The sequence below is a fragment of the Oncorhynchus clarkii genome, chromosome 24, assembly GCF_045791955.1.
Source record: "Oncorhynchus clarkii lewisi isolate Uvic-CL-2024 chromosome 24, UVic_Ocla_1.0, whole genome shotgun sequence".
Lineage (NCBI taxonomy): Eukaryota > Metazoa > Chordata > Actinopteri > Salmoniformes > Salmonidae > Oncorhynchus > Oncorhynchus clarkii.
Genome location: NC_092170.1, coordinates 13,019,105 through 13,045,454, shown reverse-complemented (window position 1 = coordinate 13,045,454; position 26,350 = coordinate 13,019,105). Strand labels below are relative to the sequence as shown.

Sequence of the window (26,350 nt, the reverse complement as noted above, 5' to 3'; positions counted from 1 at the left end):
TACCGCCCAAACAGATCCACAGATGATGTAATCTCTATTGTACTCCACACTGCCCTTTCCCACCTGGACAAAAGGAACACCTATGTGAGAATGCTATTCATTGACTACAGCTCAGCGTTCAACACCATAGTACCCTCAAAGCTCATCACTAAGCTAAGCAACCTGGGACTAAACACCTCCCTCTGCAATTGGATCCTGGACTTCCTGACGGGCCGCCCCCAGGTGGTGAGGGTAGGTAGCAACACATCTGCCACTCTAATCCTCAACACCGGAGCTCCCCAGGGGTGCGTGCTCAGTCCCCTCCTGTACTCCCTGTTCACCCACGACTGCATGGCCAGGCACGACTCCAACACCATCATTAAGTTTGCTGACGACACAACAGTGGTAGGCCTGATCACCGACAACTACGAGACATTCTATAGGGAGGAGATCAGAGACCTGGCCAGGTGGTGCCAGACTAACAACCTTTCCCTCAACGTAACCAAGACTAAGGAGATGATTGTGGACTACAGGAAAAGGAGCACCGAGCATGTCCCCATTCTCATCGACGGGGCTGTAGTGGAGCAGGTTGAGAGCTTCAAATTCCTTGGTGTCCACATCAACAACAAACTAGAATGGTCCAAACACACCAAGACAGTTGTGAAGAGGGCACGACAAAGCCTATTCCCGCCCAGGAAACTAAAAAGATTGTTGCATCACTGCCTGGTACGGCAATTGCTCGGCCTCCGACCGCAAGGCCCAGTAGGCCTCCGACCACAAGGCCCAGGTGGGGCCCACGGCAGCACCTGCTGCTCGTTGAGAACAGTAAGAACGATACGTGCTTTCACGTCAAAGTCTCCAAAAGCTTCCAATAACACCAGAAAAAGTTGCTAGATTTGCCACTTTTTTAAAAATGTGTTGCTAGAGGGTTCTGAAAACTCGCTAAATATAACGACAAAGTCGCTAAGTTGGCAACGCTGGTCTGGACACTGTTGTTCTGAGGAGCTAGTCAACAACACAGCTAACACAATCACTTCAAACTGAAGCTGGAAAGACTGCAAACCAGCTGCACTTCGTTTCGATTGACTTATTTTCTATTGACATTTCTTTGTATATATCCATAAAAATTCTGCTAATTCGTGATTTCGACTGGCTGAGAAAAGCTGCCTGCCTGTATGTCTCATCCCGACCCCTAGACGTTCATTAGTATGGGACAGCTGGAGATCAAATTTCAATACTGACACAATGTTGCAAATGTTGGAGAGACAGACAGCAATGTTTATACAAATCTCCGCTATTGAAAACCAATTGCTAGTCTAAAAGAAATGGGAGATAATGTTTAGATGCTTTTTACAGTGTAGATCAAGTACATACATTGTCTAGCTGGGCTGATGAGACAGTGGATTGCGCAGTGAGATGGAACAGAGTAAATAGGCATTTCAACATCATAGCCTCAGCCGGTGGTAACTTGTGGAATAGACACCAGCTGGAATGCGCTTTTAACCAATCACCCTACAGGATTAAACCCATCCGTTGTATAAATTATTATAAAATTATAAATAATGTTATACTGTATGAATAACTTGTATAATAATTCTCTATAATTTGTATATATTTTCTATGTCATTTTCTACATTTCTATGTATAAGAATGTTACGGTGCGTGAATGAGGACCCAAAAGCGAATCAACTTAAACAGAGCTTCTTTAATTACCAAACATAGGTAGGCTCAGATGGACCGGCAGATTCCGACAGGACAGGACAAGGTTACAGCAAACATGACGACAGTCTGGTTCAGGCATGAATGACACAAACAAACAAGAATCCGACAAGGACAGGAGCAGAAACAGAGAGAGATATAGGGACCTAATCAGAGGGAAAAAGGGAACAGGTGGGGAACGGGGTGAATGGGTAGTTAGAGGAGACAAGGGACAGCTGGGGGAAAGCGGGGGAGAAAAGGTAACCTAACACGACCAGCAGAGGGAGACAGGGTGAAGGGAAAGGACAGAGACAAGACAACATGACAGTACATGACAGTACCCCCCCACTCACCGAGCGCCTCCTGGCGCACTCGAGGAGGAAACCTGGCGGCAACGGAGGAAATCATCAATCAGCGCACGGTCCAGCACGTCCCGAGAGGGAACCCAACTCCTCTCCTCAGGACCGTACCCCTCCCAGTCAACTAGGTACTGATGACCACGGCCCCGAGGACGCATGTCCAAGATTTTACGGACCCTGTAGATAGGTGCGCCCTCGACAAGGATGGGGGGGGGGGGGGGGAAGACGAGCGGGGGCGCGAAGAACGGGCTTAACACAGGAGACATGGAAGACCGGGTGGACGCGACGAAGATATCGCGGAAGAAGAAGTCGCACTGCGACAGGATTAATGACCTGAGAGATACGGAATGGACCAATGAACCGCGGGGTCAACTTGCGAGAAGCCGTCTTAAGGGGAAGGTTCTGAGTGGAGAGCCAAACTCTCTGACCGCGACAATATCTAGGGCTCTTAGTTCTACGCTTATTAGCAGCTCTCACAGTCTGCGCCCTATAACGGCAAAGTGCAGACCTGACCCTCTTCCAGGTGCGCTCGCAACGTTGGACAAAAGCCTGAGCGGAGGGGACGCTGGACTCGGCGAACTGAGATGAGAACAACGGAGGCTGGTACCCGAGGCTACTCTGAAAAGGAGATAGCCCGGTCGCAGACGAAGGAAGCGAGTTGTGGGCGTATTCTGCCCAGGGGAGCTGTTCTGACCAAGACGCAGGGTTGCGAAAAGAAAGACTGCGTAAGATGCGACCAATAGTCTGATTGGCCCGTTCTGCTTGACCGTTAGACTGGGGGTGAAAGCCGGAAGAGAGACTGACGGAAGCCCCAATCAAACGGCAAAACTCCCTCCAAAATTGAGACGTGAATTGCGGACCTCTGTCCGAAACGACATCTGACGGAAGGCCATGAATTCTGAAAACATTCTCGATGATGATTTGTGCCGTCTCTTTAGCAGAAGGAAGCTTAGCAAGGGGAATGAAATGAGCCGCCTTAGAGAACCTATCGACAACCGTAAGAATAACAGTCTTCCCCGCTGACGACGGCAGTCCGGTGACAAAATCTAAGGCGATGTGAGACCACGGTCGAGAGGGAATAGGAAGCGGCCTGAGACGGCCGGCAGGAGGAGAGTTACCGGACTTAGTCTGCGCGCAGACCGAACAAGCAGCCACGAAACGACGCGTGTCATGCTCCCGGGTGGGCCACCAGAAACGCTGGCGAATGGAAGCAAGCGTACCCCGAACGCCAGGGTGGCCGGCTAACTTGGCAGAGTGAGCCCACTGAAGAACGGCCAGACGAGTAGGAACGGGAACGAAAAGAAGGTTCCTAGGACAAGCGCGCGGCGACGGAGTTTGAGTGAGTGCTTGCTTTACCTGCCTCTCAATTCCCCAGACAGTCAACCCGACAACACGCCCCTCAGGGAGAATCCCCTCGGGGTCAGTGGAGGCTACTGAAGAACTGAAGAGACGAGACAAAGCATCAGGCTTGGTGTTCTTAGAGCCCGGACGATAAGAAATCACGAACTCGAAACGAGCGAAAAACAGCGCCCAACGCGCCTGACGCGCATTAAGTCGTTTGGCAGAACGGATGTACTCAAGGTTCCTATGGTCAGTCCAAACGACAAAAGGAACGGTCGCCCCCTCCAACCACTGTCGCCATTCGCCTAGGGCTAACCGGATGGCGAGCAGTTCGCGGTTACCCACATCATAGTTACGTTCCGACGGCGACAGGCGATGAGAAAAATACGCGCATGGGTGGACCTTGTCGTCAGAGAGGGAGCGCTGAGAAAGGATGGCTCCCACTCCCACCTCTGACGCGTCAACCTCGACAACGAACTGTCTAGAGACGTCAGGTGTAACAAGGATAGGAGCGGATGTAAAACGATTCTTGAGGAGATCAAAAGCTCCCTGGGCGGAAACGGACCACTTAAAGCACGTCTTGACAGAAGTAAGGGCTGTGAGAGGAGCTGCCACCTGACCGAAATTACGGATGAAACGACGATAGAAGTTCGCGAAGCCGAGAAAGCGCTGCAGCTCGACGCGTGACTTAGGGACGGGCCAATCAATGACAGCTTGGACCTTAGCGGGATCCATCTTAATGCCTTCAGCGGAAATAACAGAACCGAGAAATGTGACGGAGGAGGCATGAAAAGTGCACTTCTCAGCCTTCACAAAAAGACAATTCTCTAAAAGGCGCTGGAGGACACGTCGAACGTGCTGAACATGAATTTGGAGTGACGGTGAAAAAATCAGGATATCGTCAAGGTAAACGAAAACAAAGATGTTCAGCATGTCTCTCAGGACATCATTGACTAATGCCTGAAAGACAGCTGGAGCGTTAGCGAGGCCGAAAGGAAGAACCCGGTATTCAAAGTGCCCTAACGGAGTGTTAAACGCCGTCTTCCACTCGTCCCCCTCCCTGATGCGCACGAGATGGTAAGCGTTACGAAGGTCCAACTTAGTGAAAAACCTGGCTCCCTGCAGGATCTCGAAGGCTGAAGACATAAGAGGAAGCGGATAACGATTCTTCACTGTTATGTCATTCAGCCCTCGATAATCTATGCAGGGGCGCAGAGACCCGTCCTTCTTCTTGACAAAAAAAAACCCCGCTCCGGCGGGAGAGGAGGAGGGGACTATGGTACCGGCGTCAAGAGCTACAGACAAATAATCTTCGAGAGCCTTACGTTCGGGAGCCGACAGAGAGTATAGTCTACCCCGGGGGGGGGGTGGTTCCCGGAAGGAGATCAATACTACAATCATACGACCGGTGTGGAGGAAGAGAGGTGGCCCTGGACCGACTGAACACCGTGCGCAGATCGTGATATTCCTCCGGCACCCCTGTCAAATCACCAGGCTCCTCCTGTGAAGAAGAGACAGAGGAAACAGGAGGGATAGCAGACATTAAACATTTCACATGACAAGAGACGTTCCAGAAGAGGATAGAATTACTAGACCAATTAATGGAAGGATTATGACAAACTAGCCAGGGATGGCCCAAAACAACAGGTGTAAAAGGTGAACGAAAAATTAAAAAAGAAATGGTTTCACTATGATTACCAGAAACAGTGAGGGTTAAAGGTAGCGTCTCACGCTGAATCCTGGGGAGAGGACTACCATCCAGGGCGAACAAGGCCGTGGGCTCCTTTAACTGTCTGAGAGGAATGTCATGTTCCCGAGCCCAGGTCTCGTCCATAAAACAGCCCTCCGCCCCAGAGTCTATTAAGGCACTGCAGGAAGCTGACGAACCGGTCCAGCGTAGATGGACCGACAAGGTAGTGCAGGATCTTGAAGGAGAGACAGGAGTAGTAGCGCTCACCAGTAGCCCTCCGCTTACTGACGAGCTCTGGCCTTTTACTGGACATGAAGTGACAAAATGACCAGCGGAACCGCAATAGAGACAGAGGCGGTTGGTGATTCTCCGTTCCCTCTCCTCAGTCGAGATGCGGATACCTCCCAGCTGCATGGACTCAGCACCCGAGCCGGCAGAGGAAGATGGTAGTGATGCGGAGAGGGAGGCGACGGAGAGCGCGAGCTCCTTTCCACGAGCTCGGTGACGAAGATCAACCCGTCGCTCAATGCGAATAGCGAGTTCAATCAAGGAATCCACGCTGGAAGGAACCTCCCGGGAGAGAATCTCATCCTTTACCTCTGCGCGGAAACCCTCCAGAAGACGAGCGAGCAAGGCCGGCTCGTTCCAGCCACTGGAGACAGCAAGAGTGCGAAACTCAATAGAGTAGTCTGTTATGGATCGATTGCCTTGACATAGGGAAGACAGGGCCCTGGAAGCCTCCTCCCCAAAAACAGATCGATCAAAAACCCGTATCATCTCCTCCTTAAAGTCTTGATACTGGTTAGTACACTCAGCCCTTGCCTCCCAGATTGCCGTGCCCCACTCACGAGCCCGTCCAATAAGGAGAGATATGACGTAGGCGACACGAGCAGTGCTCCTGGAGTAAGTGTTGGGCTGGAGAGAAAACACAATATCACACTGGGTGAGGAACGAGCGGCATTCAGTGGGCTCCCCAGAGTAACACGGCGGGTTATTGATTCTGGGCTCCGGAGATTCGAAAGCCCTGGAAGTGGCCGGTGGATCGAGGCGGAGATGGTGAACCTGTTCTGTGAGGTTGGAGACTTGGGTGGCCAGGGTCTCAACGGCATGTCGAGCAGCAGACAATTCCTGCTTGTGTCTGCCTAGCATCGCTCCCTGGATCTCGACGGCTGAGTGGAGAGGATCCGAAGTCGCTGGGTCCATTCTTGGTCGGATTCTTCTGTTACGGTGCGTGAATGAGGACCCAAAAGCGAATCAACTTAAACAGAGCTTCTTTAATTACCAAACATAGGTAGGCTCAGATGGACCGGCAGATTCCGACAGGACAGGACAAGGTTACAGCAAACATGACGACAGTCTGGTTCAGGCATGAATGACACAAACAAACAAGAATCCGACAAGGACAGGAGCAGAAACAGAGAGAGATATAGGGACCTAATCAGAGGGAAAAAGGGAACAGGTGGGGAACGGGGTGAATGGGTAGTTAGAGGAGACAAGGGACAGCTGGGGGAAAGCGGGGGAGAAAAGGTAACCTAACACGACCAGCAGAGGGAGACAGGGTGAAGGGAAAGGACAGAGACAAGACAACATGACAGTACATGACAAAGAAGCTCTAATCTACCTCAGATATATACCAGCTACGACAGATACTATTACTAACTAGTGAAAACGTAATAATAGTTAGACGCTGTCTTCAGCAGTGTTCAGGTTCTCATAGAGGTCTTCTCCTGCACTCTGTTCTCCGTCTCCAGTCACATTGTCTTCAGTCACAACAGGCTTGCCTTGTCTTCTCTGGCCTTTAGTCATAATGATATCACAGCACACACCATCCCCAGTAGCCCACAGAGCCAATCAGTGAAGCTCTCACTGCGTTGGTAGACGAAAGGATTCCATGCATGCCAGAGGAGTCAGATGTGTTGTGGCGAAATCTGGTTGGTGCTTCTGTCAGCACATAGTAGATGGACCAACCCTTCCTTCCTTCCATTCCCTGACCCTGCACCAATAAAGTCCACTGTCAGTCTGTAAGAGGTTAGAGATGAGCAGAGAGGACTTGGGGTCAGACACGTTCACTCTGTCCCTTAGCTCCTCAGGTAAGTGCACAGAGGAGTTGTCAGAGTCCAGAATCAGATCATCTCCCTCCAGATCTCTTTGTGGTGTTAGGAGCACAGACTATACCTCCCCCTGGGGTGGCAGGGTAGCCTAGTGGTTAGAGCGGTGGACTAGTAACCAGAAGGTTACAAGTTCAAATCCCTGAGTTGACATTGTACAAATATGTCATTCTGCCCCTGAACAGGCAGTTAACCCACTGTTTCTAGGCCATTGAAAATATGAATTTGTTCTTAACTAAATACATTTATGGGGTCCAGGTCAGTGCAAGCTAAAATCTTGTGGTCTGTTAGCATCTGGCTCAAACTCACTGTGAGGCGATTTACATCCCTGCTGGGTTGACAGAGAGGGAATGATCAGGGAGTAATTCCCTGTTAGTCTGTCAGTCATCATGTCCATCCTCTAACTCTTTTTCCCTTGGGCCATGTCGCCTAGTGGAGTTTCCCAGAATGCATCTCGTTGGTTCGATATACAGGGGAAAGTCAGACTCGATACTCAGGCTCAAACATTAGAACAATTGTCTGGTAGCTGTAATATCGATCTCCTTTTGAAATGGCGCAAGTGAAATACCCTTCATCATCTGTTAAGATGTTAGAGCAGTACAGTGAAGACCTGTTGTCCAAGACCGGCGTTCTGGCCTTCAGATCATCAGGCAGAATCTCTAACGACGAGTCAGTATCCAAGACTAAGCTTGTTGTGGCTACTCCGTTTGAGGATTGATGTCTGTACACTTGCAGTACACTGTTGAAATCCTTTTTACACTGTCCTACATACCTGCACGTTGATGATCTTCATGTGATTTGTCAGTCGAATCCTGACCTGGTCTGTGAGCTGTCAACCATTCCAGCATTCAGCCTTGTAGCCCCCACTGTTGGATTCTCCTAGGGAGTATAGAACATATGAGGATAGCAAGTCAAACCCAATTCTTATTGTGTTCATCAGTAAAATGTCCCCCTCCCTTGTTGACTGGTAGAAAACAGGTCGCTTGAAAGAGAATGTCTTAAAATGAGCAGCAGTGTTCACTTGTTCAAATACGCAAAACAGCGACTTGACAGATGGCATCCATTCTCCTTGTCTTTCCGTCTGTGCCTCTGTGTGAGATTGAGTCTCTGACAGCCCTAATCTACAGCTCGTAATCTGGACGTCATCTGAACGTCCTCTGGTCTTCTCTTACCGGGTCGGTGGGCTTTCAGAGGTTGTTAGGTGGTGGGAATGAAAACAACACTTTTTTCATAAACAGTGTGTGACCCGAGAATCATTTTTCATGAAAAGAATTCAACATGATCTTAATGGCCTATTTTATTTTGATAAACTACATCATGAATATCTAAGTAGAGTTTGGATGGTGATGATGATGATGCAGATGGATAGTTCAGATCAGCATGTCCTCCATCTACCGGCCTAGAGGGGCTTGGGAGAGTCAGCAACATGAGGAGGGGGGGACGACGACAAGGTAGAGGCAGGTTGAGAGGTGTGTGTATGTGGTGTGTGCGTGCATCTGTGTGTGTTTATGCATGCATGCGTCTGTGCGTCTTTACATCTGTGAGGGTGTGTGTCTCTTTATGTGTGCGCGTCCGTGTGTGCATCTGTGTGTGCGTGCGTGTGTTTGTGTGTGTGGATCAAAGGTTCCAGGCCGACAGCGGTGCGGTGTCACACAGCCGGTCAGGAATGTACCGAGGCACAGAGATGTGCAGCTAGAGCCTCATTAGCAACCCCACCGCCCCTCCCAGCCTGTCAGGGCGCGTTAGCCACAGCCTGCCACAGTCACCCAGGGGGAGAGGCAGCTTCCTGTGGAGAGTTTCCTGTCTGTCTGTCCTCCCTGGGCCCGCAGCAGGAGGCCCAGTAGGCCTAGCTAGGGCCCAATCTCAAATTACACCTTCGTTCTTAACCACCATTTCATTTTTACTTAGTCATGGATTGATGTCAATGGCAGACTAAGTGCAAATGTGGAAGTTTTATAGAGCCCCATAGTGATAGGGTGGATAAAGTAGTCAAAAGTGGTGCGTTATGTGGTGAATAGCATGTCAGGTGTAGCTAAGGTCTAATCTCAAATCTCATTCCCTACTACATAGTGTACTACTTTTGACCAGAGGAGGCCTAAAGTAATAGACCCCTTTCCAGTACACTACACACTGACGTCACGAACAGATGCACGCGACTCTTAGCTGCAGTAAGAAAGCCATCGCCATCTGCACCCATTCAACATAGCCTAGATTTACGTTCTGATTACTTCTAAACAAAATACATTTTGGGGTTCTCATACGCTTACAATGATGTTCTGATTCTTGCTTGAACAGTCACTAAGATTATATTTGATTGTGATCTTTGCGAAATAACTATTTTGGATGCAGCAGTTGTTAGCTAGAATGCTAACGCTCATTGACATAGGCTGTAGCAAAAGCTAGCCAAAGAGCCATTTTAAAGTGTTGAAGTGTTGTTTTAATTATACAGTTGAAGTCAGAAGTCATTAAAACTAGTTTTTCAACCACTCCACAAATTTCTTGTTAACAAAACTATCGTTTTGGCAAGTCGGTTAGGACATCTACTTTGTGCATGACACAAGTAATTTTTCCAACAATTGTTTACAGACAAATTATTTCATTTATAATTCACTGTATCACAATTCCAGGGGGTCAGAAGTTTGGAAAATTCCAGAAAATGATGTCATGGCTTTAGAAGCTTCTGATAGGCTAATTGATATAATTTGAGTTAATTGGAGGTGTACCTGTGGATGTATTTCAAGGCCTACCTTCAAATGCAGTGCCTCTTTGCTTGACATCATGGGCAAATCAAAAGAAATCAGCCAAGACCTCAGAAAAAATATTGTAGATCTCCACAAGTCTGGTTCATCCCTGGGAGCAAATTCCAAATGCCTGAAGGTACCTTGTTCATCTGTACAAACAATATTACGCAAGTATAAACACCATGGGACCACGCAGCCGTCATACCACTCAGGAAGGAAATACGTTCTGTCTCCTAGAGAAGAATGTACTTTGGTGTGAAAAGTGAAAATCAATCCCAGAACAACAGCAAAGGACCTTGTGAAGATGCTGGAGGAAACAGGTACAAAAGTATCTATATCCACAGTAAAACGAGTTCTATATCGACATAACCTGAAAGGCCGCTCAGCAAGGAAGAAGCCACTGCTCCAAAACCGCTATAAAAAAGCCAGACTACAGTTTGTAACTGCACATGGGGACAAAGATCGTACTTTTTGGAGAAATGTCCTCTGGTCTGATGAAACAAAAATAGAACTGTTTGGCCATAATGACCATCGCTATGTTTGGAGGAAAAAGGGGGATGCTTGCAAGCCGAAGAATACCATCCCAACTGTGAAGCATGGGGGTGGCAGCATCATGTTGTGGGGGTGCTTTGCTGCAAGAGGGACTGGTGCACTTCACAAAATAGATGGCATCATGAGGAAATAAAATTATGTGAATATATTGAAGCAACATCTCAAGACATCACAAAGCCCTGACCTCAATCCTATAGAAAATGTGTGGGCTGAACTGAATAAGCGTGTGCGAGCAAGTTACACCAGCTCTGTCAGGAGGAATAGGGCAAAATTCACCCAATTTATTGTGGGAAGCTTGTGGAAGGCTACCTGAAATGTTTGACCCAAGTTAAACAATTTAAAGGCAATGCTACCAAATACTAATTGAGTGTATGTAAACTTCTGACCCACTGGGAATGTGATGAAAGAAAATAAAAGCTGAAATAAATCATTCTCCTTACTATTAATCTGACATTTCATATTTTTAAAATAAGGCTGTGATCCTAACTGACCTAAGACAGGGAATAGTTATTAGGATTTGTGAAAAACTGAGTTTAAATATATTTTGCTGAGGTGTATGTAAACTTCCTGACTTCAACTGTAATTCAGTTGATTTGCGATGATGACACAAACATTATATTAAGCAGGACATTCATACGAGCCTTAAAATCCAATTATAATCCAAAAAGTAGTGTGAAATGCACTTATTGTAGGGGTGGCAGGTAGCCTAGTGGTTAGAGTGTTGGGCCGGTAACCGAAAGGTTGCTAGATTGAATCCCTGAGCTGACAAGGTAAAGATCTGTCTTTCCGCCGCAGAACAAGGCAGTTAACCCACTGTTCCTAGACTGTCATTGTAAATAAGAATTTGTTCTTAACTGACTTATCTAGTTAAATTAGATAAGCAGGCTTTTTTTTCTGGCATTCTATAAGAACTCCTCCGTGTTCTGCCACCAACTTGCACGCATCGCCCTCGTGCGACAATGTTAGTAAACACAGGACGGTCTATGGGTTGAAAAGTAGTGCACTATGAATAAGTCCTTTGGCAGAGACACTATTCAACTAGCAGTCATACAGTGGGCATAAATCACACCCTATTTTCTATAGTGCACCATCAGAACCCCATAGTGCTCTGGTAGTAGTTGTAGTAGTAGTGTAGGGTGTACAGTGTCATCTGAGACAAGTACTGTTTCACACTACTGACCCAAACCAAGCTGAGCTGGCCTGGGTACGCATCCACCTACGACAGTTGCCAGAACCATGCTGGAAAGGACAATGTGAAAAGCCAGCATAGTTTGGTTTGGGTGTGCTTTATAGTGTGAAAGAGATATTGTCACCTGTACGTCTGTGTCGGTGTTGTAACAGAGGGTGGACCACAACTCTTCGCCAGGGCTCGTCTGCCACGTGCGGCCCAGTCCCAACCTGTCCAGCGAGGGTTCGAGGGTCAGCCTGCGGTGTCCTTTCTCACTGTACTCACAATTAACCTCCGCCGACCCGGCCTCAGCTTCCTCTGTTTTCACTCGGCAGCTGAGTGATGAAGGTCAGGAAAGGGAAATATAAAACAGTTTATAGCAGCACAATGCTACAGTGAACCCAGTGTACCCGCCCAGCACCAAGCCCACGGCCAAACAATCTCAACCAGTGGCTGCTTGACTCTCTCAGTACCCCCTTCTCTCTCATCCCCCCTCTCCCTCCCTCTCTCTCCTCCCTCTGTCTCTCTCTCCCTCTCCTTCTCTCTCTCTCTCACCACTTTCCTCCCTCTCCTGTGTATTTGAACGGCCCTTACTGGTCAAATATTTGTGCTTGGACCTTGTATATTATTTTACCATATTATGTTCAATTGAATATGTAGAGATGATCCTTCCTCATGGTCCTTAGTGTTAGGTCGTAGGTCGTAGGTCGTAGGTGAGGGGGGGACTGGTTTTTCACTCCGGGTCGGATAAGGCATAAGCCTCTCTCATAACTCTCATCGGGCCATGTTAACTGTAATGTGTCGTTGATTTGTGCTTGATTACATGATTATTGGCTTGTTTTGATACATGTGTTAGAAACTCATAGACCATGTAGACTATAAATATAGACTACCCAGTTTACCCTGATGCTGTACTTGTAGGACAGTCATCTCCAGCTTCCAATTGGTTCGCTCATCCCCCCTCCTCTCCCCTGTAACTACACTACATGACCAAAAGTATGTGGACACCTGCTTGTCGAATATCTCATTCCAACATCATGGGCGTTAATTTGGATTTGGTCCCCCCTTTGCTGCTATAACAGCCTCCACTCTTCTGGGAAGGCTTTCCACCAGATGTTGGAACATTGCTGGGGGGGCTATGTTCCATTCAGCCTTGAGAGCATTAGTGAGGGAGGGGACTGATGTTAGGTGATTAGGCCTGTCTTGTAGTTGGCGTTCCAATTCATCCAAAAGGATGCGTTTGAGGTCAGGGCTCTGTGCAGGCCAGTCAAGTTCTTCCACACCGATCTCCACAAACTCACTTTTTGAGCGGGGGAATTGTCATGCTTGAAACAGGAAAGGGCCTTCCCCAAACTGTTGCCACAAAGTTGAAAGCACAGAATCGTCTACAATGTCATTCTGCGCTGTAGCGTTAAGATTTTTCTTCACTGGAACTAAGGGGCCTTGCCAGAACCATGAAAAACAGCCTCAGACTATTATTCCTCCTCCACCAAACTTTACAGTTGCCACTATGCATTGGAGCAGGTAGTGTCCTCCTGGCATCTGCCAAACCTAGATTCTTCTGTCGAACTGCCAGCTGAGGAAGCGTGATTCATCACTCCAGAGAAAGCGTTTCCACTGCTCCAGAGTCCAGTGGCGGCGAGCTTTACACCACTCCAGCTGCCACTTGGCATTGCACATGGTGATCTTAGTGTTGTGTGCGGCTGCTCGGCCATGGAAACCCATTTCATGAAGCTCCCGACAAACAGTTCTTGTGCTGATGTTGCTTCCAGAGTCAGTTTGGAACTTGGTAGTGAGTGTTGCAACTGAGGACAGATGACGCTATGCGCTTCAGCATTCGGGGGTCCCGTTCTGTGAACTTAAGTGGCCTACCACTTCGCGGCTGAGCCGTTGTTGCTCCTAGGCGTTTCAACTTCGCAATAACAGCACTTGTACATACTACCTCAATCAGCCTGACTAACCGGTGTCTGTATGTAGCCTCGCTACTTTTATAGCCTACTTATATAGCCTGTCTTTTTACTGTTGTTTTATTTCTTTACCTACCTATTGTTCACCTAACACCTTTTTTGCACTATTGGTTAGAGCCTGTAAGTAAGCATTTCACTGTAACGTCTACACCTGTTGTATTCAGCGCACGTGGCAAATAAACTTTGATTTGACGAACTGACTTGTTAGAAAGGTGGCATCCTATGACGGTGCCACGTTGAAAGTCACTGAGCCCTTCAGAGATTGCATGGCTGTGTGCTCAAATTTCATACACCTGTCAGTAACGGGTGTGGCTGAAATAGCCAAATCCACTCATTTTAAGGGGTGTCCACATACTTTTGGGGATGTAGTGTATTCCCCAGGTTGTTGCTGTAAATTAGAATGTGTTCTCAGTCAACTTACCTGGTAAAATAAGGGTTAAATAAAATTAGTCTACACTGATGCTGTACTTTAGGTAGAAATGCTAGAGCCTCGCCCTCAAGTTTTCTCTCTCTCTCTGCCTCTCTCTCTCACTCTATCTTTCTCCATCAGGTAATGGTGAGGACTTTGTCCTCTACCCCTCTGATGTCCTGGATGATGTGTGTGTACCGGATGGAGACCCCGCGGTACCAACCTCGGCCCCCCCAGCAGAGGACTCCCCCTCCCCTGGCTTCTCCGCTGATGATGATGCCTCTCCCCTGGAGCCATCCCCCTTCCACTCTGCCCTCTACATGCCCCAGGACGAGATGCCCATTCCCCCCGACTTCCAGCTGCGCCAGTCGGGCGTCCCCGGTGTCGACGGCGGCCTGGGCATCTGGGCACAGAGGACGGTGGACGTGGGCGAGCGCTTAGGACCATACGTGGGCGAGCAGCGGGTGTGCCTGAGACACCCCACCCAAGGCTGGGAGGTAGGAGAAACACTTTCTGTTTATTGTTATGGGATTCTCTTCTCTCTGTTCTCTGTTATGGAGGGAAGGATGGAGGGAAGGAGAGATAGAGGGAGGGAGAAATGGAGGGAGGACAGCGGGTGACAGTTTTTCTTTTAACTTTGTCTCTGCCTCTATGTTGGTCTCTGGGATTGAAGTGTCCCAGTTGCCGTGGCGTTTGTTGCTGAGTGATGTCATCTCACCTCACCCCAGTCCAATTGGGTAACAGAGAGCGCCCCCCAGGCAGCCCCTCTACGGTTTGCTCTCTATCCTCTTAACTCAATTAAAAGGAAAAGCTATAAATCCTGTCTTTAGCCCCGGTTAAATACCCACAGCGGCCATTGGCCAATCACAATATTGGCCAGGCCGTGCACACAATCGAAGACAGGGGTCACAGGACAAGGTCAGAGGTTAGGAGGTCAGGTGCAGCCTCTGTCTGTGTCAGCCCATGTCTCGTTTTACGGAGGTGGATAGGAGAAGAGAGGGGAGGGGGGAGAAGGTCGAGGTCATAGGGGTATCAGTCTAATTGAGAACCCCCTAAACAGCTCCTCTCCTCTCATTTCGGATTGAGAGACCTCCTCCCCCTGCAAAAACACTTCAAAGTCTTTGTCCTTCTGTAAGACAGCACCAGAAACACCATGCATGACTGTCTAATGGTTAACTAACTAACAAACAGTCATAAAATCAAGGATGTAGACTAAATAAAAAAATATGATCTAACACTGGTACACTATCATAACCTACGGAAGTTTCCCAACCCTTATGCCCAATTTGACGCTAGCTGACTCCTCAGTGTTGGTGGAATATCATCTCTGGTCTATATAAATAGTTTGGGTTTAGATTTGGTTTGGATGGTGGAACGGTGGTCATGGTTAGACTTGCATCATCGACCATCAGGTCTAACTGAGTGGGTTTGGCTCCGACAGGACCAATAAATGGTTTCACTCCCGCCGTACATTTCTGTTCCAAGTAGCAACTTTTTGTTCATTATTTACTGCCACCATGAGACTCAGCACATCAATTGCCCTAATAGCGAAATGAAATCCGCTCTCTTTTTAAAAAATAATTTCACTAACATTGGGATTTAATATGATTTAAAAAGTATCTGCCTCTCCCATAGAGAGATTTACGGCTGGTTGAACAAGCTCTCGGGCTCACGCTTTTTTTTTCTCCCAAGGAAGAAAATAAAGGAAAAAGGTTTCATGAATTTTAATCCGCTGGTAATTTATGGGGAGCTTGAATAATATGTATTTAAAAAGAAGCTGAGGATTATGGGAGGAAAGATGGGATGGCCGGGGAGGCAGCACTGTGTCATTATGTTTAATTACTTCACTGACAGCGGCCCATAACTCTTTCCATTAAGTAAATAAGTTGTAAAGAATTTATGATGAAATGCCACATTATTCAGAACGGATATTCAGTGATGACATCCCTGCATTAAATATGGTAAACGCCATTAAGTCCCCCTCCAAAGACAGCCTCGCTCCCTCCCTCAATCACGTGCCCGCAAACCGTCAATATGCCAATAAGCAAAAGGGTCTGTAAAAAAAATTTAAAAAAATTGATTTGGTAAATGTGAGTTAAGATAGATCTGTTTGCTTTCATCATCAATTCTGCGCTGCGTCCCGGGGTGATGTCACCGACCAGGGAGCGATAAAGCGGTGGCGCCCATCTGGAGCGAGTGATGGAGGGCCGAGAGCGCCTGCCGCCTGCGCCCGTGACAGACCGGGGGAAGTTTGTCACCAGGGAGGCCAGCGCTCCACGCCATCACCATAAATTTGGGCATTATTCATAAAGGAATATAGTGAGTTATAGCAGAGATGCTTTATGAACACAGGAATGGGGAGTTATGGGTAAGATAGCTTCAGTAAATAAAAGAGAGAGCCAACGTGTTTGTCAGGGCTGGAGGTCCTCCTGCTTCTCACCGAGGGCAGGCCAGGTGTGTGTGTGTGTGTGTGTGTGTGTGTGTGTGTGTGTGTGTGTGTGTGTGTGTGTGTGTGTGTGTGTGTGTGTGAGTGCGCGTGCGTGCGTGCGTGCGTGCGTGCGTGCGTGCGTGCGTGCGTTGTATACTTTTCCGTGTGGTTGCATGAGAGATATATACCTTGATCACAGGAGTTTTACGATATGTTCCTCTTTATAAAATCCTCTGCTTCTTTCACACTGTTTCCTTTCAAAGAAAATGTGTGTTTTTGTACTGTACACAGGCTCCTTCTGGATGTCAATTTAATAACAACTAGAGTACATGAAAGAAGAAGCAGTTTTAGAGAACCATGCTCCAAAGAAAGAAAAAATAAAGAAAGGAAGGGTATAGCTGGTAATGTATACAGAGTGTATTTGACCTGGTAGTCTTCGATAGGATCAGTAGACGGCCTCCATCGTCTCTGCCTCCTCAAAGAGATCTTCTCACTAAAGTCGACTCAAGTCCTGCTCAGCCGAGGACTGGAACAAGCACCATTTATCAGAGTGGGAACAGTGGGGGAGAGGTGAGAGATGTTATTGAGGGTTCATCTATTAGTGGAAAGAGAGCAGCAACAAAACAAATCCCTCTCTTCTGTGCTCACCTGTAGATCAGCATGTGTTGCCTCCTGATTACATTGGAAGGTTATTTTTTCGGTATCACTGTTAGATTGGAAATAGATCAGTAATGGTATAATGTATGTACTGCTGGTATTATAGAAGTGTATTGCATATATTGTAACATAAACTGTGTCTGTTGTATATGGAAACAATAACAGGATGCTTTTTCCCAGAGCAATTGAATGTTCTTTTTCACGCGGTGATCCTTTTCCGACTGGATACTCACCACTAGTCCATATTCGGCTGTCTTTTCTTGAGCCGTGTGGCACATTGAAATTCAAACACTGTTTGTGTCCATCCTCCCCAGTCACTCCACCAGCAACAATGAGAGAGACGGCCCAGCGAGAGAGAGTTATCCTCCAACCCGATGAGTTTTCATTGGGGTTCGCCCACCGCCTCATCACACTGGCCGACGGGGTTATGGGTCCAGGTTCAGAGACTGGAGAAAGAAGGGTGCCTCCCGCTGCAGAAGGGTGGGGGGGGACTTGGGACTCAGGGGTCTTTGTGCATCTCTTGAGTGGGGGGATGGGGGGTGGAGATTAGAAGTTCTGGGTGAATGGGGAGTCGAGGATTAGGTGGGTTGGTCTGGTCTGGGCCTGCTTTCCTGGGCCTGCCTGCCTGCTTGTCTGTCTGTCTGTCTCCTGAGCCTGAGAGGCACTCCTCCAGCACAGAACACAGTAAGGAGGGGGGGGGGGGGGGGTGCGTGGAGCCTCTCTGCTGGTTGTCATTCAGATACCATTCAGATACCACGTCAAGATCGACAGGCAGGCAGACACGACCAAGGAGGGCGGTAGGGCGGGAGAGCTTTAGGCAGGTTGGGCTCAGGAGAGGAGAGGGGCGGACTGGAGAGGGCGTGTTTTTTGTGCGTGGATAAGCCGTTGTCCTGAATGAATGCAGATGTCTCCTGACTGTCCTCCCTGTCTTGTGTCTCTGACGGCCTGTCACCTCTGTCACCGGGGGAGAAAGAGGCAGAAAGAGCCTAGTCAGACTCCCACCCAAAGGGACCCTTAATCCGCTGGCTCCAGCCTCTTTGACTGTCCCAGAGATGGACCCACACTGCAGCGTAGAGAGCCTACAGCCACTGGGGAGGGATGAACCACTCTGTCATTCACCAGCTTTCAATGGACACACTCTTTGAGACTTTCTCTCTCTCTCACACACACAAGTACTTAGAAATGCCAAGTAAGGTGGCCTGGCCTTGGGAACGATCTGAAAACAAAGTATCAGTGTATTGTCCTAGTCTTAATTCAACAACAGTGAAGTCATTACTGCACATTTTCAAATGTCCTTACTATTCCCACTAAACGATTGCTAAATGGTGTCGTTGTGTTTGCAGTTAAAAAATATGCACTCCGAGTTTCAATGACCGTTGTCCCGTATAGCGTTAATGAATTGTAAAGTGGCCAAGAAAGCTAATTTAAATCTGTGGTGGCGTGTGGAGAGAACGCCACGTCACAATCAAGTAGCCAGTGTACTGGGGTCAGTGGTGAGCTATTAGCCTCCATCCATCTATCCTTCCATCCCTCCATACATTTCTCCCTCCATCCCTCTATCCTTCCATCCCTCCATACATTCCTCCCTCCATCCCTCTATCCTTCCATCCCTCCATACATTCCTCCCTCCATCCATCCATCTATCCTTTCATCCCTCAATACATTCCTCCCTCCATCCATCTATCCTTCCATCCCTCCATACATTCCTCCCTCCATCCATCTATCCTTCCATCCCTCCATACATTCCTCCATCCATCCCTCTATCCTTCCATCCTTCAATACATTCCTCCATCCATCCATCTATCCTTCCATCCCTCCATACATTCCTCCCTCCATCCATCCATCTATCCTTTCATCCCTCAATACATTCCTCCCTCCATCCATCCATCTATCCTTTCATCCCTCAATACATTCCTCCCTCCATCCCTCTATCCTTCCATCCCTCAATACATTCCTCCATCCATCCATCTATCCTTTCATCCCTCCATACATTCCTCCCTCCATCCATCCATCTATCCTTTCATCCCTCAACATATTCCTCGCTCCATCCCTCTATCCTTCCATGCCTCAATACATTCCTCCCTCCATCCATCTATCCTTTCATCCCTCCATACATTCCTCCCTCCATCCATCCATCTATCCTTTCATCCCTCCATACATTCCTCCCTCCATCCATCCATCTATCCTTTCATCCCTCCATACATTCCTCCCTCCATCCATCCATCTATCCTTTCATCCCTCCATACATTCCTCCCTCCATCCATCCATCTATCCTTCCATCCCGCAATACATTCCTCCCTCCATCCATCTATCCTTTCATCCCTCAATACATTCCTCCCTCCATCCCTCTATCCTTCCATCCCTCAACATATTCCTCCCTCCACCCATCTATCCTTCCATGCCTCAATACATTCCTCCCTCCATCCATCTATCCTTTCATCCCTCCATACATTCCTCCCTCCATCCATCCATCTATCCTTTCATCCCTCCATACATTCCTCCCTCCATCCATCCATCTATCCTTCCATCCCTCCATACATTCCTCCCTCCATCCATCCATCTATCCTTTCATCCCTCAACATATTCCTCGCTCCATCCCTCTATCCTTCCATGCCTCAATACATTCCTCCCTCCATCCATCTATCCTTTCATCCCTCCATACATTCCTCCCTCCATCCATCCATCTATCCTTTCATCCCTCAACATATTCCTCGCTCCATCCCTCTATCCTTTCATCCCTCAATACATTCCTCCCTCCATCCATCTATCCTTTCATCCCTCAATACATTCCTCCCTCAATACATTCCTCCGTCCATCCATCTATCCTTTCATCCCTCAATACATTCCTCGCTCCATCCCTCTATCCTTCCATCCCTCAATATATTCCTCCCTCCACCCATCTATCCTTCCATCCCTCCATACATTCCTCCCTCCATCCCTCTATCCTTCCATCCCTCAACATATTCCTCCCTCCATCCCTCTATCCTTTCATCCCTCAACATATTCCTCCCTCCATCCCTCTATCCTTTCATCCCGCAATACATTCCTCCCTCCATCCATCTATCCTTCCATCCCTCAATACATTCCTCCCTCCATCCATCTATCCTTCCATCCCTCAATATATTCCTCCCTCCATCCCTCTATCCTTTCATCCCTCAATACATTCCTCCCTCCATACCTCTATCCTTTCATCCCTCAATACATTCCTCCCTCCATCCCTCAATCCCTCTATCCCTCCATCCCTCCATCCCTCTCAGAGACTGAGGGTTGAGGTTGTACAGGAACACTGCTACTGAGAACACATATTGTTTATACAGTGCCTTGCGAAAGTATTCGGCCCCCTTGAACTTTGCGACCTTTTGCCACATTTCAGGCTTCAAACATAAAGATATAAAACTGTATTTTTTTGTGAAGAATCAACAACAAGTGGGACACAATCATGAAGTGGAAAGACATTTATTGGATATTTCAAACCTTTTTAACAAATCAAAAACTGAAAAATTGGGCGTGCAAAATTATTCAGCCCCTTTACTTTCAGTGCAGCAAACTCTCTCCAGAAGTTCAGTGAGGATCTCTGAATGATCCAATGTTGACCTAAATGACTAATGATGATAAATACAATCCACCTGTGTGTAATCAAGTCTCCGTATAAATGCACCTGCACTGTGATAGTCTCAGAGGTCCGTTAAAAGCGCAGAGAGCATCATGAAGAACAAGGAACACACCAGGCAGGTCCGAGATACTGTTGTGAAGAAGTTTAAAGCCGGATTTGAATACAAAAATATTTCCCAAGCTTTAAACATCCCAAGGAGCACTGTGCAAGCGATAATATTGAAATGGAAGGAGTATCAGACCACTGCAAATCTACCAAGACCTGGCCGTCCTTCTAAACTTTCAGCTCATACAAGGAGAAGACTGATCAGAGATGCAGCCAAGAGGCCCATGATCACTCTGGATGAACTGCAGAGATCTACAGCTGAGGTGGGATACTCTGTCCATAGGACAACAATTATATATTGCACAAATCTGGCCTTTATGGAAGAGTGGCAAGAAGAAATCCATTTCTTAAAGATATCCATAAAAAGTGTTGTTTAAAGTTTGCCACAAGCCACCTGGGAGACACACCAAACATGTGGAAGAAGGTGCTCTGGTCAGATGAAACAAAAATTGAACTTTTTGGCAACAATGCAAAACGTTATGTTTGGCGTAAAAGCAACACAGCTCATCACCCTGAACACACCATCCCCACTGTCAAACATGGTGGTGGCAGCATCATGGTTTGGGCCTGCTTTTCTTCAGCAGGGACAGGGAAGATGGTTAAAATTGATGGGAAGATGGATGGAGCCAAATACAGGACCATTCTGGAAGAAACCCTGATGGAGTCTGCAAAAGACCTGAGACTGGGACGGAGATTTGTCTTCCAACAAGACAATGATCCAAAACATAAAGCAAAATCTACAATGGAATGGTTCAAAAATAAACATATCCAGGTGTTAGAATGGCCAAGTCAAAGTCCAGACCTGAATCCAATCGAGAATCTGTGGAAAGAACTGAAAACTGCTGTTCACAAATGCTCTCCATCCAACCTCACTGAGCTTGAGCTGTTTTGCAAGGAGGAATGGTGAAAAAATTTCAGTCTCTCGATGTGCAAAACTGATAGAGACATACCCCAAGCGACTTACAGCTGTAATCGCAGCAAAAGGTGGCGCTACAAAGTATTAACTTAAGGGGGCTGAATAATTTTGCACGCCCAATTTTTCAGTTTTTGATTTGTTAAAAAGGTTTGAAATATCCAATAAATGTCTTTCCACTTCATGATTGTGTCCCACTTGTTGTTGATTCTTCACAAAAAAATACAGTTTTATATCTTTATGTTTGAAGCCTGAAATGTGGCAAAAGGTCGCAAAGTTCAAGGGGGCCGAATACTTTCGCAAGGCACTGTAGATGCCTCAACATCACACAGACACCTAATTGTAATGAGAGTTAAGCTTGCAAATTAAATCTGTGTCCTGGTCTTAGGAATGGTGAGTGTGTGTGTCCGTGTGCGTGCGTGTGTGTGTGTGTGCATGCATGCGTGTGTTCGTGCGCTGAGTGAGTTAGTGAGGGAAGGGGGCTCCATTGTCCCAGTGCAGCCTGCAGCACGGCTGTGACTGTGGCCCTCTGCGTACAGGGACCTTCTTCGGCCCCCCCTTCACCAACCTGCTTTGTGTTTGAGGAAATAGAGCTGTGCCCAGCCACCCTAATCAGCTTACAGTGCTAATTCAGCCCCAGCTCCAGCCCCATCTCCAGCCCCTGACACAGTCCCCAGCCCGAGTCCGAGCTTCAGCCTCTACCATGCAAAACACATTACCAACATCCTCCATCCCTGCATTCTCCACCTATCCACCAGCTCCAGCTCTACCTCTGCTACAGGTGGGGGCCACACAGCACCCTTCCCTGTTTACTTGGAGTGTGTTCCATCTTATTAAACAGCCCCTGTGGGGTGTGTGTGTTTGCAGTGTGTGTGCGTATGCGTGTGTGTGTGTGTGTGTGTGTGTGTGTGTGTGTGTGTGTGTGTGTGTGTGTGTGTGTGTGTGTGTGTGTGTGTGTGTGTGTGTGTGTGTGTGTGTGTGTGTGTGTGTGTGTGTGTGTGTGTGTGTGTGTGTGCATATGTGTGTCTGCCTCTGCGTGCATGCCATTGTCCACTCTGGGCGATGAGTGTTCCTCCAGTGTGACTGGAAGTCGATTGTCTTGGAGACATGGTGTCTATTCAAAACAAGAGAAGTTGGGAGTCTTTCTCCCTCCCTCTCATTTGATTAGTAATCCCTTTCGTTGGTCTAATCTGTCGTGTTTGGTGGTGGTGGAAGGGTAGCTTGGGGGGAGAGGACTGTTATTATTGATGTTCTAATCTCGTGTGAGAGGAGCGAGGAAAGTCGAGGCACATTCAAGAGTGGGAGAGAGAAAGAGAAAGAGAGAGAGAATTCCACTCCACGAGGTCACAGAGCGTGCATTCCAACAGTCTTGTCTCTAGGCCACTCTTCTCTCTTTTAGTCCAAGGGGAAAAAAACAACTTTACAAATGAACGATTTCCCCCCTCTCTTCCTAGCCCTCTCCTCCCTCCCTTTATTCCTCTCCTCCCCTCTCTCTCCCTCTCTCTGTCTGGCTGTGGTATCCCAGCAGGGAGGGGAAGCTAGGTTAACTAATTGAACAGGGTCAGAGTGAATTGCAGCAGGACAAAGACTGGCATTAGTGGCACAGCCAGAGGAAGGCAACAATGCCAGGTGAAGGAGGGTGTGGATGGAGGGGGGTGGATAGCCTAAGAGGTCAGGGGTCACAGACCTTATTAGATCTCAGGAGAATAGGGGATGTGTTTGGGTGGCTGGGAAGGGGGGGGGGAGTTCACCTGGTAGAAAGGCTACAATAGAGAGTGGGATGGAGGAGGATCGGTGGGTACTCCATTAAAGCTAACTCAGCTTCTGAACAGCCCACTCAGGCCAGACAAGCGTCTGCACACCGGATGCCCCATACTAGGCAGCAAAACATATCCTATAGGAAGGCCAAAGGAAGTGCACAGAGCTTAAGTCAAACACAATGACCTACGTCTGTCTATAGGTTTGTCTACGCCATGTCTCTATAGGTACAACCAATCTCCGTTGGTTGATTCTAAAAACAGGTGCCATTAGCTCTAATCTTAGGAACTTAGTATAGATGGTAACACTGCCTTATAAGACATGCTATAAGACATGCTATAAGACATGCTATAAGACATGCTATAAGACATGCTTTAGTATGTCTACTATCCCAAGCTGTTTTTGCACTCTGAGTATGTCTCTGCTCAGATAGGATGTGATGGCACACAGAGGTTGAGCAACCACACCTGTATAAGGGTCTTTAAAATCACACACACCTCCCTAACTGTCTCCCTTGTCTCCCCTAGCATTACACTGAATAAACCCACCATTTCTCTCTTGTGCACTCAGACACACTGTCCTCTCTGTCTATCACACGCATACACATACTCTCACTCAGAAACAGTGAGGGGGGGGGGGGAGAGAGAGAGAGAGAGAGAGAGAGCGAGGGGAGGTGGCGAGTGAATGGTGAAGATATTGAAAGAGAGAGTTTGTGTGTGAGACAGAGAGAAAGAGGAAGAGAGAGGGAGCGTAGAGGGATAGACAGAGAGAAAGAGAGAGATTGAAAGAAACAGAGAAACACCGGAGCTCCGGGCACAGCCAGGCAGGACTTTTAGGTCCAGCACAGAGAGGAGGAATATAGCAACTCTGTCCCGCTTTTTCTGCTTGAGTCGCCCTAGTCCTTAACTAACAGTCAGATCGCATTACCCAGGCAGTAAATCTAAGTACCGGTTAACGCTAATACTCAAGTGCTAATACTACGCTACAAAACAGCTGTCTCTGTCTGTGGTTGGAACTGTGCAAACAGGCAAAGGCTGGGCCGCCTGTCCTCTCTGAGCTGCTGCTAGACTCTCTTACATGGTTATTATGTCCTGAAACTCTCCTAGTAGTGTGTGTGTGCGCATGTGCGTGTGTGTGTGCATGCAGGTGTTTGTGTGTGTATGCATGTGTGTCATTTTCTGTTATATGCATTTGGTGTATGTGTGTGTGTGTGTGTGTGTGTGCTTGTGTGCGTGCGTGTGTGTATGCGTGTGTGTGTGTGCGTGGGAGCGAGTAACGTGAGCATGTCAGTGGCTGAATGTGTGTGCGTCTCACTCGCTCCCTCTCTCCCTTGTCCCAGTTCAAAGGCTAATGGGTGTGGGGGTCTGGTTTGAGAGCTCATTACCAGGTTAAGAGCTAAAACACAGGCAGGCAGGCCAGCATATTCAGACCCTGACACAGAGCAACACCATAGTCCTCTTTCAATTACTCCATATTGCTCCTCCAATTACAGTGGAGCAGATCCAATGGGAGAGCTGCCACCGTGGAGAGGAAGCAGAGGCCCGATGGCTGTAATGAGGTCCTAACCCGTACAGTGGGCCATTATGCCATAATGCTTTAATTTGAGCCATGTGATAGCCATTGCGTGTCTAAGTTATTGAAAAGTCAATATTTGTGAGCTTGCCCTCACCTCGGATGTGGTCTGGGTTTTGGGATTGGCTGTAGACTGCATAGAGAGAGAGAGAGAGACACGAGGGGTAGTGATACAGTACCCTGTGGCACACCTGAGCGCTATCGCTTAAGACTAACACCCAAAACTTGATATAGATGTTTTCTCATACCAGACCTGTTCAAATATTATTTTAAATTTCTCAGTTACTTTCACATACATTGGAAGTAAGTATACAGATCTTTTTTATTTGAAAAGACAAGTAGTTGATTATGTTCGTGTATTTGGAAATACACTTGGAAAGTATTTGAAAATACTCAAATTCACTGCAACGCATTTAACCCAGGTATTTGAATATAGTATTTGAAATAAGCATTTGAAAATACTGTCAAATACACTTTGGTAGACTATTTGGATTTTACAAATAACAATTCAAATACTGCAATACAATTACTTGTTTGGGCTGTGCATTTTAAAATACTCAAATACATATAAAACGTATTTTAAATACCAGATACTCAAATACACATATATTTGAACCCAGTTCTGACCCATACCATATTATTAGTGCCCTGAGTTTATCTTTACCAGTGACCACATAACCTGATCAAGAAGAACTCTGGGCCCTAGCTCTAGGTTAACTCAGGGCCTATCTCTTACCGTTACATATTGATCCCATTAACACCTGGATCCATGTAGCTGTGTTTGAGTTTGAGTGTGTGGAAGTGTTGGGATCGTCCAGTCAGATCTGAAATAGCACTACTTTATTTCATAGTTGTGCTTTCCTTAGAAAACATCTCAGCAAAAACATCTTGAGGTGTACTGTACAAATGCTGTGAATCAGGTTTGATTTGTGTCAAGCTATATCTGCTATTTGTTTACGTTCAGATCAACTTCAGGAATAACTTTAACTTGGTTACAAATTTTTTTTTGCGGGGTATCTTTTTCATATCCAACATTGTTCATTGTTTAAAGAAATAAATGAAGCAATAAAAAGCCAACTCTTATTGGATTAGACGGCCAGAGTATCTTCATGTGGTTTGCATTACTCTTTTCTAAACTTCTATGTGAGGTAAGTGACTGAGGCTAGACATGGCAGTCACCCTACAATCCACAGATAAATGCAGTCCACTCATCCGCAGACAAAGTGGGACAGATAGAGTTTCTCCTCCGACTGCTAAGAAGGAGAGGGAGAGAGAGAGAGGAGAGAGAGAGA

At 47.3% G+C, this 26,350-nt stretch overlaps 2 protein-coding genes across 19 annotated transcripts in view; both read left to right on the top strand.

Moving 5' to 3' along the window:
• The window catches only part of LOC139382327 (alpha-2-macroglobulin-like), a 563,422-nt gene that overhangs the window by 209,942 nt on the left and 327,130 nt on the right, over positions 1-26,350 (top strand). The window lies entirely within an intron of this gene.
• LOC139382329 (histone-lysine N-methyltransferase MECOM-like) overlaps positions 1-26,350 on the top strand; it is a 210,984-nt gene that overhangs the window by 84,367 nt on the left and 100,267 nt on the right. For all 18 annotated transcript variants that reach the window (XM_071126283.1, XM_071126279.1, XM_071126277.1 and 15 more), the window contains exon 2: positions 14,154-14,509. In XM_071126283.1, the coding sequence (XP_070982384.1) occupies positions 14,154-14,509 (356 nt within the window). The remainder of the gene's footprint in view (positions 1-14,153; positions 14,510-26,350) is intronic.